Source organism: Miniopterus natalensis, chromosome 9, assembly GCF_054644295.1.
Source record: "Miniopterus natalensis isolate mMinNat1 chromosome 9, mMinNat1.hap1, whole genome shotgun sequence".
In the NCBI taxonomy this organism is placed as follows: domain Eukaryota; kingdom Metazoa; phylum Chordata; class Mammalia; order Chiroptera; family Miniopteridae; genus Miniopterus; species Miniopterus natalensis.
The window spans coordinates 79,845,595-79,861,613 of record NC_142089.1 but is presented as its reverse complement, the minus strand read 5'-3'; the positions used below and the strand labels follow the sequence as shown (position 1 = coordinate 79,861,613).

The following is a 16,019-nucleotide window of genomic DNA, read 5'->3' as shown; positions in this document are numbered from 1 at the left end:
TCTATAGAATAAGGCCAAAAGAGGCCAAAAGAATCTTAATCAATCATTATTAGACGTGGAGAAGATAAAAACGCAGTATTCAAGTGGACCTGACTCTACAGGCAAGGGAAGCAGGAGCAAAGGTAAACAACTTGACTACATCTAACTACCCCGCCAAAGCTTCTGCACAGTGAAGGAAGACACCACAAAAATGAAAAGGCAGCTTACTAAATGGGAAAAGATATTTGAAAATCATATATCTGGCAAGGGGTTAATAGCCAAAATATATTAAAAAAACTCATACAATTCAACAACATGAAAACAAAATGGGCAGAGGATCTGAATAGACATTTTTCCAGAGGAGACATACAGATGACCAACAGACACATGAAAAGATGTTCATCATTAATTATTAGGGAAATACAAAATAAAACCACAATGAGATATCACCTCACATCTGTTAGAATGGCTATTATCAAAAAGACAATAAAAAATGCTGCAGAGGATACAGAGAAAAGGGAAGCCTTGTACGCTTTTGGTGGGAATGTAAGTTGGTGCAGCCACTATGGAAAGCAGTATGGAGATTATTCAAAAAATTAATACTAGAACTACCATATGCCTCAGCAATCCCACTTCTGGGTATTTAACTAAAGAAATCCCAAACACTAATTCGAAAAGGTATATGCACCCCTATGTTCACTGCAGCATTATTTACAACATCTGAGAAATGGAAACAACCTAAGTGTCCCTCAGTGGAGGAATGGATAAAGATGCGGTATATATACAGAAGGGAATATTATGGGGCCATAAAAAGAGATAGAATCTTGCCATTCACGACAACATGGATGGACCTTGAGGGTATTATGCTAAGTGAAATAAGTCAGATGGAGAATGACAAATAACGTATCATTTCATTCATATGTGGACTCTAAAGAAAAAAACAAACTCATAGATAGTGAGAACAGATTGGTGGTTACCAGAGAGGAAAGGGGTTGGGGGGTGCGCAATGGGTGAAGGGGTTCAATTGTGTGGTGAAAGATGTTAGACTTTTGGAGGTGACCACTCACTTTGTAGTGCATACAGATGTCGAATTACAATGTTGTACACCTACAACATATATAATGTTATGTGGCAATCTTACATGGATTTTAAAAAACCTACTGCTCAAGGGTAGCCCTAATGCTTTTGGCTCAAGAAAATAGCAACAGAGTCTACCAACTGGTTTCCAGGGACACCCAAAGAGAGAAAGCAAACAGGGCAGTGAAAGGCAGGGCTTGGGAGCCTACCCTGGGGTCAGATCCAGGCCAGCTGGGGAGATGAGCCACCCCCAAAGCTGGAGGCGCCGTGGCCCAGCCTCAGCCGGAGATTCCTTTCTTTCTATAAGCAAGCATTTCTACAGCAGAAGCATCTCCTACGTGCGCTCATTCATTTCTTTTGCCGGCAGGGTAGCCTCAAATTTAGGTTTTACTTTCCTGAGAAATAATACAACACTTAAGTGCTCTCACCACTCTAGCTAGTGGTTAACACTGAAACACAAGTTTTCGCAGTCTTCCAGCAAGAAATAATCCATATCAAATAAAATCTTGCATTTAAGTGCATGTAAACACTCTTTGGTGAACTTTCACAGTTGTCATTAATGTTGGCAGTCCGCAGGGGAGCCTGAAGACCACTGGCCGTCCTTTTGGGATAAGCTCCTCTGTCAATCAGATGGAGCCGATTTTCACATATTCTTGCTGAGATTCTTCTCAAGTGTTGTTGAAGAAAAACAGGGCTTCACTGAGCTAGGATTGTTTGGGTTTGCCAGTGTCGGATATTTACAATAAAACAAAATCACTGGACGCTGCTCATTCTTGAATGGAGGAGTGGCGAATGGATCTGTGATAATCCTCGGGACTGCTCATGTGTTCAGGTAAATCATAGCCCCTCAGGAAATGTCCACTGTTTTGTTGAGCAAAATAATAGAGTTGTCTGGCCAGTAGAGGTTCGACCTTTAATAAGAGATTTGAAGAAGACGTTACTAAGATATTCTTCTTAACATCCTGCAGGTGGCTCATCATTAAATACCTTACTATACAGAAGGGTGTAGTGAAATTAAGTCCAAGGTCAGGTGCTATAACACGTCACAAATTTTATGTTTGGGGCCTCCGAAGAACTCATTGTTAGTCCTTCCATACATCAACCTCCAAACAGAACCTACTTAATTCTGGGTTTCCGTTGAAGTTAAAGATGGTACTTTTAAATCACCTGTCACTAGAAATTTACATTTAACTGACACTGAAACAAGGTCATATTTAGTGTAATTTAGGCCACTTTGACAGGGATGAGGGACTCATCCTGACCGGTTTACGGTTCCAGGATGACCCAGGCCACCTGTGTTTCTTAACCAAAGAGAAAAGAGAGGGAGCGGAATCAAAGACAAAACTGCTACTGTGGGAAAATACAGGTTAATTGACCCCAAATTCATCTAGCTTGGTTATTAGCGTGGACTGCATTCAATAAAAAATTTAATTTTCAGCTTTTCCTAAATTTACAACATCTAAGAAAACTGAGTGCTTTCAGTCAACTGTGCTATTAAATTGAGCCTTCAAGTTATTTGATATACAGAAACTTAAGCATAACTCAGGAAGCACCTGAAATAATTGGTTGGAACTCCCGGGTGTACACCCCGTTTCCCTTTGCCACACCATACAGTGCCACTTTTGGGGTCCTCACCTGGGGAACCCCCCCTTCCTAGTTTACAAGAAAGCTGGTACATCCCAAACCCTTGGAACCAGATTGATGTGGGAGTCTGTCACCAACTTCTTAAATGTTAGTTATCAATGCCAAGTTTATTTAGTCATTTAACAACCCCAGTTGTTAACAGGATTATATTAGTAATTATATCAATAACTGGAGAGGATTCATGAGAAAAGTCTGACGTCTATGAGATTACATTTCTGTTTATTGGTTGGTTCATCATTTTACAATCAGGAAGGGGGACGGCATGTTTAAGATTAGATAGTGTTTTATTTGAGTTTTCACTAAGAAACATTATCAGAACTAAGATATGACCTGAATTTTTGTATTACTGGGTATAATTTTTTACCTTTGCTGCTCATTACCTGGGCCCATTAATAATTCCTGAAGGTATGTAGCAATGCAAAGCTTTCAAATTCTAAAGTCCAAGGTACTGAAAACTCTTCTCTGTGGCAAATTAATGCTAAATGTTATCTATAGAAACCTCTTATTCTTTCTTATGAAAACCTGTTTACTTGCCACGGTTGAACTCTTACACAGGGCTCTACCGTGGTCTGACCTTCCAGCAGTCCTTAAAGATTTAGCTTCCTCCAAATAACACATGGCTCTTGTTTCCAAAAATTATATATTTTTTAAATCCAGAAATAAAAGAGGATTTGGGAAACACCTGAAGCAACTACTAAATACACACTTGGGAAAAACTTCTCTATCCAGTGAAAATCAGCATTTTAAACGCAATATGAAACTGCAGAATTTTAAAGGGCAACTTTTAGCATCAATCCTTTAAAGTCCTTATAAAATGGGAATAGGACAATTTCCTTGAAAAATAAAAAAGATGGGAGAAATGAAGCCCAAGGTTGGAGGTTAGCTGCACTTCTGATGAGCAGGTCTCTAGGGCCGGGAACAGGATGGGCCTCTGGCCGCACCCCCTGCGCCGTTCACTGGGTCCCATGTCCTCCCTCACCATTTTCCCAGGTTGCCTGATGTTTACTTTCATTTGAGACCTCTCTAAATGGACACCTGTCCTCGAGGAAAAACAGGGAGACAATCCCTGGAATGTGACTGATACTCACGTGAGCAGTAATGAGCTTCCTTTGCCTTTGGGGATCTGGAAACTCCTCCCCGAAGCACAGAGTCACCTGGAATCTTGGCAGCGGGCGGCCATGGTGAGCAAACACTTGCAGCTCTAGAGAAAGCCCACGAGGAAAAACAGAAAACATGTCAGACACCCTCCCCATTGGGCACGCCAGGCTAAAACAGGGAGCTTCTGAGGACTAGAATAGGAACGAGTGCTTGGTTTCTCCAAGCGGGCTCTTAGCCTCAGGCCCGGGGCAGGAGCCTGTGCGCGCTCCTGTGTGCGGGTCCCTGAGAGCGCACAGGGGCCCCGGGCTCCCCAAGGGGAATAAAACTTCAGGTTAAGAACCTCGCTTTGCAACACTGAACCCATGAGGATGCAAAAGGTGGCAGAACGGAGTGAAGAAGAGAAAGGAATAGAAATACAGCCATGTGAAGGCAAGAAAATAATTTATACAAAGAAGAAACTTTCTTTTAAAACAATCGAAATTTCTGACTCGTCCCAGTGTTTCTTAAAATCCTCATCTCAAAACTGCTGAGCCCTCACGATCCAGTGTTTGTGGCCTAGGACCCTGTGTGACTTAGGCTCCATCGACAGTGTTTGATGTTATCTTGGAGACAGAGCCCCAGTTCCGGGCAGCGGCGTCCCACTTGGCATCAGGCCCAAAAGTGTGACTTTAGCAGACCTGTCTCGTCTTCGGTGGCAGACAATGGTTTGAGAAGAGAAGGGTAGCGATGAAGCACTAGGGGGCCCACTTTTGTGGGAGTCACTCCTACCCTCAGGATGCAAAACAGGGACAGAGCACTGTGGAAAGATGTGCTCAGCCCTGACGCTGAGCCTTGTCCCCTCACCCACATTCAAGGCAACTCAGCCTCTAGCGGCTCCGCTTCTTTCCTTTGGACTCAAATGTCATGTCTGCAAAAGAAGCGCTGACAGCCTCTGCCGACTTCTGAGGAACAGCAGCTGCTGCTGTTATCAGATCTGCACCCCAGCCTTGCCTTCGGGGCTGTCCCTAGCAGCCTGCAAATCCCGACTGGGTAGATAGCAAAGATTTCCACTGTTCTCTTCAACTGAAGAGAAGTTTCTAGCTAACTCACTGGACCATCTGACTTCCTGCTTGTTTTTTCTTCCAGAATTCAAATCACACCTCACCGACTTAGAGCTTGTAAAAGCATTTACGCTGGGAGGTCTGAGACGACACCCGAAGGTTACACCCGCAGGAGCTCCTCAGAATGTGAGCTGAGCGGTGCAGCGCTCGGAAAAGGCCCTGCCTCCCAGCTGGCTGACCTGAGGGCGCCCGCGATGGCACCGGGCTGGGCCACAGGCTCAGCAACGCAGGCTCCTCCCCGCGCCTCCTGAACACTCCAGATAAGAGCCTGCTGTGGACAAAAGCACAGCTCTTGGCTACGGAAGAAGGGAAAAGAAACCAGAACAACTCTTGCTCACAGATAAGTCTTAAATTCTAGGCAAGCGGATTCACAGCCGAGGATGCTGACAGCCGGCATCCTGCCTGCCCGCTCCTTGCCTGTATCTACCTCTCAGTTCGCTGTGACTCAAACAGGAGCTTGTAGCCTCATTAGAATGGGAGGAATCGACCTTCCTAAGATGCCTGGGGAGAGAAACTCAGAGAAACAAGGGCCATATCTCTGGGTCCCTTAATTAAAGCCCTACCTCTGTGGTAGCTTCTGGACCCAAAGAAATCAAGATCCACAGTCTCTGAGGAGATCCAAACCCAGTGGGCTCCTTCAGACCCCACCGCAGAACAGGAGGTACAGACAGGCGCCCCTCAGTGGCTCTCACGAGCCCGCCACGACCACCATGCTGGGCTCCAGACAGGTGGACAGAGAGAACAGTCCCAACACTGGCCTGGAGGCAATTCTGCAGCTCCGTCAGGGAGGGGCACTCAAACCCAGGTGGCTTTCTCACCTTGGCTGCCTCGGGGAACCAGCATCCAGTGCTCCCTCTTCTTGCCACACCTCTGCGGCAGGGTTAGCCATCAAGGGAGGTATTTGTTTGGGGCACCAAAAGAGAACTTGAATGAGCCCAAGTGAATTTGGGCAACTTAAACCCAAAAGGCTGAGCCAATGCTAATGGTGCTAGGGTAAAATGAGCTTCCTATTTTTACTTCAAATGGACTGAGTTAAGAGGCACGTTCAGGGAAAGGAGAGGCACAAGGAAACTCAAAGACAGGGTGTTTCTGAAGGGGACACTTTGAAAATAGTAGGTTGGGATAAGGTAGAGAAAGAACTGACAGTTAGTGGGCAGCTTAGTACAGCTCCCCCCTCTCCAAAGTGGCCGTGTCCACACGGATGGCCACATGGACACCTTGCGTGAAGCTCCAACAATAACGTCACCAGTAGCTACACAGGCCAGCCCAGGGCTAATTTAATTGTCATGAAATCAAGAGTAGGAAAACAAACCTTACTGGTTCTGGAAAATGTGACTTGAAACACACATATAGAGATAGCTCAAAGCCTTCTCATAATTTCCCTTCAAAATCAGTTCAGCAGGCTGCAGCCCGGGCCCACCTGCTGGAGGGCACCTGCACCAGGATGACGCATCTTATCGCCAATATACTTTCCCTAAGGACCTTGAAGGAGCCGAAACAGAAACAGATGTGCTCGCTGGGGCCATCCTGCCAATAAAACCTTATTACTAGGTGACTGTTGAATTCCAGAACTTCAAGTCAGCACCTGGACCACAGTCCCCCTGACCAACCTCCCTCCTCTTCACACCCTTCTGCTGATGGAGACAAGCAGGTGGTAAAAGGAGAAGTGAGATGCAATCCAAGCAAAAAACCTATTCTGGGATCATGCCCAGTGGGTGGGCTCAGGGGTCAACAGGAGACCTCTGCCCAGGCAAGTGACCTGCTGTTTTGACCACTGTGGCAGACACACCTGCCCTCCCTTACTCTCTGTAAGGCTCACAGGTCAGGGGCACTCTGTTCTAACCAATAATTAGGTGCATTACCTGATAAAAACTGCTGTGTGTCAAACAGCTTGCAGGTCTGGTCTCTCTCCAGTTTGTTGGGCCGGTCGCTGCACAAGGCCAATGGCCCGTCCCAGTAGATCCTGCTCTGGCAGAGTCTTTTGGCATAGAGCCCATCGGGGGCCATCCAGAGGACCACACCCCTTTCCAGGTGACTCAGCAGCTTCTCGATGTTTTTCCTCTGACCATTGTCCTCTGGGTAGGGGAAGAGAACCTGGTCCAGGTTACTGGCATCATAGGTGTGCCCGTGGGAGATCCGACAGCCTTCGGGGCTGGCCGTGGTCAACTCTTTCACTAGGATTTCCCGGTAATACAGGCAGATGTGGAGCCGGCAGTCTGCAAACACAGAACACTTAGGGTCAGTGCTAAGGGGCTGAGGAGCACTGCACACCCATCCCGATGCCAGACCACCAGCCAGAGCGGAGTACTTGGCGGGACACTGCTGTCCCAAGCTGCTCCGTGGGCAGAGTAAGTTCCAGGGTGGAGGAATCCTGGGATGTCGTGTGCTTTTCTCTCCCTCCCCGAGGCTCCCAGACATCGAGAAGTTAGAGAAGGCCCACAGGAAGGCAATCTGATGCTGACTAACTCCACATTTCCCATATTCATGTGACCATGGTTTTTTTGGGGGGTCAAGGAGTATACCTTTCATGAGTTTTCTGCAAAATACATTTGACTTGTATTAGTTAAGAACTTCCTGTCTTTTTTTTTTTTTTTCCCCTTTGGTGATGAAGGTAGTGGTAATGTCTAAAATACCAAGTCATGTACCACTGAACAAAAATTCATCTTTAGGCATGGCGATCAATTCTGACTTTGGAGAAAGTTTACTTCCTGAGTTTAATTCCTACCAGCAGAAGGAGTAAAATGATGTTTCGGGGGGAAAAGGCAAATATGTTCCCATATCTGAAACTACCCTAAAATATCAATAAGATGCCATTAAGTTAAAATAATTATATATAAGTTTGAAAATAACTCAAAAACAATGCTTTCTAAAACATTAAGAGAGATGAACTCATTTATGAAACTCTGCCGATTCCAGAACCTTCTCTAACTATGACCCACAGACTGGAAGGACCAAGCTAGGTTTGCAAAGGGCCCCCTCACTGAAATACACAAAGCATCATGGATAGGCAAAAGCCACTCATGGGCAACTGCATGGATTTAAACAGGAACGGGAGTTGCAGATGTCTAATAAATGTACTAGATTAATTACTCTGTCTTGTGCATGCCCAAAACAGAAACCCACAAAACCCTCCTACTCTTCAATGGCAGGTCTTGAGACTTGAACCCACATAACTATCTCAATTCTCCTCTTCGATTTCTGCTGTCGTAAACATTGGCGGAGAGCTAGCTGGGAGGGTGCACCCTCAGGAGAGTGGGCGTTGGCCATTAGAGGTGACTTTCGGGGCAGGTTTCATTTCATTGAATGTCATCAGAAATCACAAGGTCACAGTGATATAAATAGCTGTTTATTTCCTACTCTTCAGGCACCCACACAAGTTGTAGGTGCTTAAGAAAGGGTCTGAAAGTTTCTAAAAACAAACACCAGCCTTTCTGCTTGGAAACTGTCCTCTCCCCATCACTCAGGAGCATCTGAGAAGGGCCCCTCATTCAGAACTTTGGAACCTGAAAGAACGGAACCATAAAAACTACAGTTCCCCTGGGAGTGAGAAAGGTGCCCCCAACTCTATCTCCCTGAAACCTTGAGAATTTAACTTATGTTTTCCATCACTGACTTATGAAGAAGTTGGGGGGTGGCAAGGAATCTGGAAACTTAAGCTTTTCATTTTTAATATAATTACAAGTCCCATTTTTAAACAATGCAACACATTATCTAAAAAAAACATGCATATACCACATGTGGTTAGTACACCTTGAGGCCCTTCCTTAATGCAGGTCAGCTCTCTGAGGTGCCAGGAGTCTTTTAGAAATGAAACTTTACAAATCAGATCTAATCCATATCTTTTACAAGTATGTCAAAGTTCAGAGGAAGGCTGCAATGCTCATACAGATGCGGTGAAGGCAAAGCAGCCAGAACTAGGGTCCCCAGGAAGTGGATGGTGAGACCTGTTTGTGGCTAAACCTAGAAGGATGATCAGCTTTTTAGATGAGAAGTCCTGGTGCCTTTTTCTAAGAAGGTGGACTACACTGCGAGTCTGTGAGCTGAAGGGGCCCCCGTAAGTGAAACTGGAGTGCCCGCATATTCTAGAGAGATGCCTGAAGGACTTAAACGACAAAGCCAGCACCTAGCACTGCATCAGGATCACAAGCTGGCTGCTCAGTGCTAAGGCCTCTAACGGAGCTCCTCACTCACACAGACGGGAGTCAGGTGTGTCCACACACATCAGGCACCAGCTGAAGGAAAGCCAGTCCCAGGGCTGTGCTCACGGCCTGTCCCATCAAGTGTCCCCAGACGTGAGGGCGAGTGCCACATACGCCGGCCTCCTGTGGTGCCTCCAACCGAACCGCACACTCACCTGAGAGGGCCAAGGCTTCGGCAGACCTTATGCTTGGCTCTATGGGGATTCCAGGGGCCTGGGACTCAGGCGGGGCACAAGCATAAAAGGTTCCGGTCACCTGGCAACCTGCATTTGCAAATAAAAGTCAGAGTTTGTCCACAAATAGGGACATCTCCTCTCCCTGAGGTGTGGCCACTTAGCCCCTGGTGGGGGTGCACCAACCCTGGAGGGAAGGGCTTCAGGCCCCTCCAGAGCTGACCACCAGGCAAAGGCAAGCTGAAGTCCTGTGGGAAAAACCAAAGTCCAAGGAGGAAGGAGTATTTTGACAGCTTTGGAAGGAAACTTGAATTCTCCCTCTGTAACTTCCTTCTTTTCTTCCTTCCTCCCTCCCTTCCTTTCTTCCTTCCTGCTCATTAACACCTTCATCACCACACACAACTACCATTGTGGTGCATGTGTGTGGTGAGAACATTTCAGATCTTTTCTCTTAGCCACTTTCAATATCATACAGCATTGTTAACTGGTTGCCACACTGCACATTAGATCCCCAGAACTTACTCATCTTATAATTGGGAGTTTGTACCCTGTGACCACATCCCTCCATAATTGGTAAACAGGGAAATGGAGACTCAGAGAGATGAACTGATTTACCCTGTTCACACAGCAAGTTCACGGCCACACTGTGAGCTCAGGTCTGCACGAGTTCACACGCCAAAGAGCCCAGTGAAAAGCTGGCACGTTATTTAATGGCACCTACTGCTTCGAACTATATCTGCCTGTCCCATCTTTTTTCACTGTTCTAGGCACTCTTTACTGGGTATTAGTTCAGCACGGCCTGAGCACGCACACGGTCTGAATTTCAGAAGCTGGTTTAAAGTTAGCGGATTCCTCCACTAGGACACAGAAAACCAATCTCTGTCGCAAGTCATCCTTGAAAGCTAATAAAACTGAATTCTGAGTCTTTCTGTGAACATGCGACTCAATACAAGTCTTAAATAATGACGCACGTCTTCAGTGCCACACGCCAAGAGTGGCCTGAACAGGACTAGGGAAACGGGAACTGCCCAAGCATTCCCAGAACATACAAAAGAATTTATGCATTGATCCTTCTCAGGATTTCTACTTAAATAACTAACCCAAAAGTTCTAGAAGTTTGGTCCTGGCGGGTAGCTCAGTTGGTTAGAGCGTTGTGCCAATACTCCAAGGTTGTGGGCTCGAGGTTTGCTCAGGGCACATATAAGAATTAACCAGTGATGCATGAATAAGTGGAACAACAAATCGATGTTTCTCTCTCTCTTTAAAAATCAATAAATACTTTTGAAAAAAAAGTTCTAAAAGCTTGTGTTTGCTGTACTGAAGATACCATGTGAAATTCTCTCTTCAGAGAATTAACTGATCAGTGCTTCTGCTGAGGGAGCTCGTCTTGATGCCCTAGGGGCATGGAGCCACGTCTCATCAAGAACAGGTCAAGCCCTTTGGGATCCAAACCAGCACTATGCACCCTGTGAAGACTTGTTGTTTTTTTCATAGCATGTATTCAATCCCTTCCTCTTATCACCTCTAATCCCAAGAACAACTACAATAGGCACACCACTGTTAAAGAGAAATACATCACTCAACAATCTCCTGGTGTCCCTGTAGAGGAAGGGGCTGGGCACAGCTGGAGTAAGCCCATTTTACAGATACGTACAGAAACAGATAAAGCAAAATATTGTGGCCTTCAGTCAACATTAAGGGACAATCCGGGACGAAAGGCTGCTAAAATCTACTATTTTTTTTTTTTTTTTGCCAAAGATTAAAAATAAAGCTTAAGATTATTCACCTTGGATGAAAAATGTTAACCTATTGAACAGATAATTTAAAAAAACAGAGCTAACCAGTTTGATATCTGACATCCCCTGTCTTAAGTGGAAGGCTGCGCTTTGGCGTTAGGCGATCTGAAAGGATCCCAGCCCTTCATGCTCATAGAGTGCATTCTGTGAGCTTGACTCTATCAAAAATGGAGTAGTTTTTAGCTCCCTGGAATGATCCCTGTGATGTTTAAATAGATTCCACATAAGGCAGTTGGTAAGCATAGGTTCTAGCACATAGTGGACAGGTGTCGCTAACCCTTGGCATCCTTCCTCCGAGGACCTTACCATCCCACAGGCCATCTTTCCCAGTGGTTCTGATAGGAGAGAGTGCTGTGGTCCTGCTCAGAAGGACCGAACAGGAGGCACAAGGCCCGTTTGCCAGGTTTGCTCTGCTGGCTCAAATGGCAGCCACAAGAACCAGCCCCAGCACAGTCCTCACCATTTTCACAAGCCGGGCCTTGCCAGTGGTGGCTTCGGGGTCCAAACGTCACAGGACATTGGTATGGGATGTCGGGGTGAGGCTGGTCAGGGACGTACTCCCTCCAGCTTCGGTCGTGGGGTGGCATCATGTAGTTATGAACCTGCTAAAGAGGCAAAGGCAACCAGGTCAGCACAGAACAGCTCCTGGGCATTGAGAAAAGGGAGCAGATGCTTTTATACCCTCCCAAACTCCTCAGGCAATCTCTTATTCGGTTGGCAGCCAACTCACTTTATCATCTGAAAGACTTTGGAGTGAGTGGCTCATCACACTAGGTGAAAACTAGCCATAAAGAATCAAAGAGGCACAATGGAGACAGTGTTATAAAGTGATGATTTATGTGAAGCTCTATCATATGGTTAAACCTGGCACCAAAAGTCCTGTAGAGAAACTTGCCTTCTCCCCACCAAAGTGAATGCAACAGAGCTCTGATTCACAGCAGAAAAGCCTAAGGAGGTCAGCTGCCCTGTGGTTTCACATGATATAAGTACTACTTCCAAAATCTTCAACTTCCACAACAGGTCGTTTCCCAGATTCCAGAACCAGTAGAAGTCTACACCAACAGGCAGACACACCCAGCCTCCCTCACTTCAAACCAGCACCGAGAGCCCACCAGGTGGAAAGTGAGGCCTTCATTCAACAGCCAGGGATTTGGTCTGGCTATTTGACCAATAGCAGAAACAAAGTGATGCTGGTTTTGTTTGTGTACTTCCCGGCCTTCCCTTCTAGAAGCCCGGCACCTGCACCATACCTGAGCTGGGAGTGAGGTGTAAGGAGTCGGCATGGTGTAGGGGTGGCTCATGGCCATCTGTGGGTCCTCCAGGGTGAGCTGCTTTGCTCCTATGTGTTTTTGCAAAAGAGAAATGGCACAGTGTGAAAAAAGGAACCAACATAACTAAACATCAAATCTTTGAAAAATGTCTGAGAATTCAATTCCTAGAGTGCACAACAGTGTTGACAAATAAGACATTTTCCAGCAATTCCCTTGGGCCATTCTTTGGTCATTCCATTAAACTGACTTGTACAAGGTCCCATGGTGTGTGAATGCACCTGGTGACAGACAGGGCCCCACCAGCAAAATGTGCTGCAAATGAGGCCACCTGTAGGGTGTTACAATGCAGGTTCCTGGGCTCTACTCTCACACAGTCAGCATGTTGAAAAGAGGGAATGTGGATTTGAATAAGCAGCCCAGCTGACCACAGTGCACCCTAAAAGTTGACAGTTTCATTACCATAAATAGTAGCAATGTATAAATATATGCATGCGTCCCCCTACAAAAGGTTCATCATGAAAGACTAATAAGCAAAGCTTCCAACAAGTTTCCCATTTTCTTGTTAGGAAACTTGGCCCGTGACTTAATAGAACTAACTGGAAAACACACATGTGTGCACACACGTGCACACATGCAGGTGCAGACATGGAGTCTGAGAGAGTATCCTACACTCATAACACAGGGATTTCTTAGTGACCAGAGGACTCGGACAATGAGCCTGCTGGGCTTGACCATGGGGCAGATGGCAGGCACGCTATAAAAGACAAAATAGAAAAGTGAGCTTCAGAATGAAATTAAGGTGCTACATGTGTCAGGCTGCCAATATCCTGTGACCCAGACCCAGGAAGTCCTACCTTTCTTGGCTCCCTCGGGAACAATCCTGTATACTTTGTAGGGGTCCGAGATGTCCAGCTGGCTCCTCTCCACCAGCTCCTCAAAGTCATTGCTCTTGTTCAAAGCACATCGTAAACGTGTCTTCCAGGTAGGCGGGTCTGGCTTGTCGATGCCTTCTCGGAATTTTCCTTTAAATAGTGCCCAAGCCTGGTGGGAAAGAAGCGGGGAAAAGTTAAAATACAAGGTCTTTTAAAAAATAACCTGGGAATTGTATTTCTAAAGAAAAAAAATGATGCTTCAGTGCTTCAGATTCACACTGTTGCTCAGAATGCAGGCCAGAAATACATCAGGTGTCTTCTCTGTACAGTGCTGTCCCCCTGGTCTCTCACTGCTGACTGAAGACAAGGGGTCTGAGCACCCTCTAAGTATCTGTGACAGGTGGGTGAGATGTGGAGGACCCCTGGAAAAGGACCTGCTCACCCAGTCTCTGAGGAGGGTGTGACTGGAACTGGGGACAGAGCCCTGGGGCTCCCAGAGCGCGCCTGGGCTGACAGTCTGAGGTTTCTGAGAGCAAATTCCCTGAGGAAGTCCCCTTTGCTGCTCTGCCCACAGGGGCTGGGCTGGCCCTAACCCACAGCTCACTGGGCAAGCTGCTCTAGGGGAAAACAATGGTGCAGGGCCACGCACCGGAGCAAGAGAGATCGGGAGGGAGGTCCAACACTGAGATCCTGGAGGGGGAGAGAGAGGAGAAAGGCAAAGAGAAAAACCCAAAAGGGTGGGGAGGGAAATGGCAGAGAGAGACAGAGAAGCAGAGCGCATTTTCCAGAGAGGGAGACTTGGAAAGAGGGAGTCTGACAAGCAGGCAGAGAGACAGGGATGCAGAGGCAGGACGGAGGGGCCAAAGAGAGCTGGGGCCAGACAGCGCCCCTGCCAGAGAGAGTGAATCAAAGAAAAAAAATTCGGAGAGAGACAAACAGCGAAAACATAGCGAAACGTGCAGCGAGCCAGAGGCAAAAACAGAGGGGCCGGCACACCCGCGGGCGCGCACGGGCGCGGCGAGGGGGACGCGGCGGACGGAGGCGGCAGGAGGGGCCCGGGAGCCCAGAAAGAGGCTCCGATGGAAACAGAAACCCACGAGACGCAGCCAAGAGCACTCAAGGCGGCGTCCTGGGGCTGCCGCCCTCCGCTAACCCGGCCTCCAGGTGCCGCCCGCGGCCGGAGCCTTCTGCCCGCCCCTCGCCCCGGGGTGCTGCTCGCTCCACGGGTTCAGGATCCGGGACGCCCCCCGCCCCCCGTGGGTGAAATCGCTGGAGAAGGTGAAACTTCTCTGCTCCCAGGGCCCGGCCCACGGACCCCTGCGGCCCGGGCGCCCTGCCGGGACCGCCCCAGCGCGCGGTCCGCCGGCCGCGCGTCCGTCAGAACCCCGAGGACCAGGCGCGGGCCGCGGCGCTCCCCGGGCCCCCCGCACCCCCGCGGGCTCCCCGCGCGTGACCTTGAAGAGGGCGGCGTCCTCCTCGCGGTTGTAGTCCTGCTTGCCCGCGTGCTTCCAGGGGATGCGGAAGATGCTCTTCTCCTCGTTCTCCCACACCAGCCCCGGGTACTTGCCGCTGTCGATCTGGTCGATCAGCCACTGGCGGAGCTTCCCGTTGCCGCAGCTCACGGAGCTCATGCCGAACTCTCCGCCTCGGCTGCCGCCCTCCAGGTTCATGCCCAGCGCGCCGACGGCGTCCTCTCGCCGCTCTGCCTCCCGCACTCTCCGCGCTGCCGGGAGAGGGCCCTGAGCACCGCGGCGCAGCGCTCGGGGTGCCCTGTCCCCAGCCGCCCCGCAGCGACCACGAGGTCGCCTTCTCAGCCGCCCGGGGTCCCCTAGTCGAGCACCGTCCCGCCCCCAGCGTCTCCCCACCCCCTGGGCTCCGCCGGCACGCACCGCAGCCCGCGCGCCCTCGCCTCGCGCCGTCCCCAATCCAGCCGCCACCCTCTCGGCAGGCCACGCGAGTCCGCCTCACCCGTGGTCCCCGCTGCTCTCTGCCCATCCCGAAGCTGCTGGCCGCCGTTTCCCTCGCACGGCCCGTTCCCACTCCTGCCCTCACCCCACTTCACAGCCCCTTGGTGGCCCCCGCGGGTCTCGCATGCGGGCCAGCCTGCGGGCGGGGGCCAGGTGCCCCGCACCCACAACCGTCTCCCGGCCTCTGCGTCCTCTGCGCCGAGACCCCGGCGCCCTCGCGGGAGAGCGCGGGTCCAGTGGGCCTGCGGGCAGCACGCGAGGAGCGCAGCCGGGCGGCGGGAGACGGGCGCCCGGAGGAGGGGCGGCCCGGCCCGGAGCCCGCGCGGGAGAGCGGCGCTGGGGCGCGGGGGGCGGCGAGGGGGCGAGGGCGGCTGGGGCTGCGGCGCCAGGGCGCAGGCCCCGGGCGCCCGAATCTGGAGCTCCTCCTCCTGCGCCACCGGCCGGGGAACACGCGCCGAGGCCGCGGTGGGCTCGGGCCCCACGGGAGCCGGCACCAGCACGGGCTGTCCTCGCGGGAAGCCTGCGCCCGGGGGCTGCCTTCGACGGCCGGCCCGGCCGCCCTGAGCCCCGGGCAGCCTGGTCCTCCGCGCGGGTCCAGCGCGTGCCAGCGCCCCGCCCCGCCGGCCCGCGCCGCCCACAGAGCGGCGGGACCCGGGGGAGCCGCGGAGATGCTCGGGGTGCCCGGGGCGCCTCCACGGAGCCGGCACAAAGCCCCGGGCCCCGCGCGCACGGGTCGCGCTCCCTCGAGGGGAGGGCGCTCTCTCCCGGCTCCGAGGCGGGTCCCACGCGCCGCCCGAGGGGGACCCTGGGACCCCGGGCCTCGCTCTCCAGGGTCCCCGCGCG

At 50.1% G+C, this 16,019-nt stretch overlaps 1 protein-coding gene across 2 annotated transcripts; it reads right to left on the bottom strand.

The window, feature by feature from the left end:
• Positions 1-1,597: 1,597 nt before the first annotated feature.
• IRF4 (interferon regulatory factor 4) lies at positions 1,598-14,879 on the bottom strand. 2 transcript variants are annotated; one of them, XM_016206376.2, is made up of 8 exons: positions 14,664-14,879; positions 13,192-13,378; positions 12,317-12,405; positions 11,527-11,671; positions 9,253-9,360; positions 6,761-7,114; positions 3,789-3,901; positions 1,598-1,967 (listed from the first exon to the last, which is right to left on the bottom strand). In XM_016206376.2, exons 1-8 carry the CDS (start codon positions 14,877-14,879, stop codon positions 1,824-1,826), a joined length of 1,356 nt encoding a protein of 451 aa, XP_016061862.1. In that variant the 3' UTR covers positions 1,598-1,823. The 2 variants fall into 2 exon arrangements, with proteins under 2 accessions (XP_016061862.1, XP_016061863.1); XM_016206377.2 differs by having other exon boundaries at positions 11,527-11,668.
• Between the last annotated feature and the right edge of the window lie 1,140 nt (positions 14,880-16,019).

What these genes read in the sequence shown, in the direction of transcription:
- IRF4 (XM_016206376.2), bottom strand. Translation starts at nt 14,879, where the DNA reads ATGAACCTGGAGGGCGGCAGCCGAGGCGGAGAGTTCGGCATGAGCTCC. An exon ending in TCCCGAGGGAGCCAAGAAAG is followed by an intron (nt 12,406 to 13,191) that starts GTAGGACTTCCT and finishes AAAAACACATAG; the next exon opens with GAGCAAAGCAGCTCACCCTG. An exon ending in CGAAGCCTTGGCCCTCTCAG is followed by an intron (nt 7,115 to 9,252) that starts GTGAGTGTGCGG and finishes CTGTGTTTGCAG; the next exon opens with ACTGCCGGCTCCACATCTGC.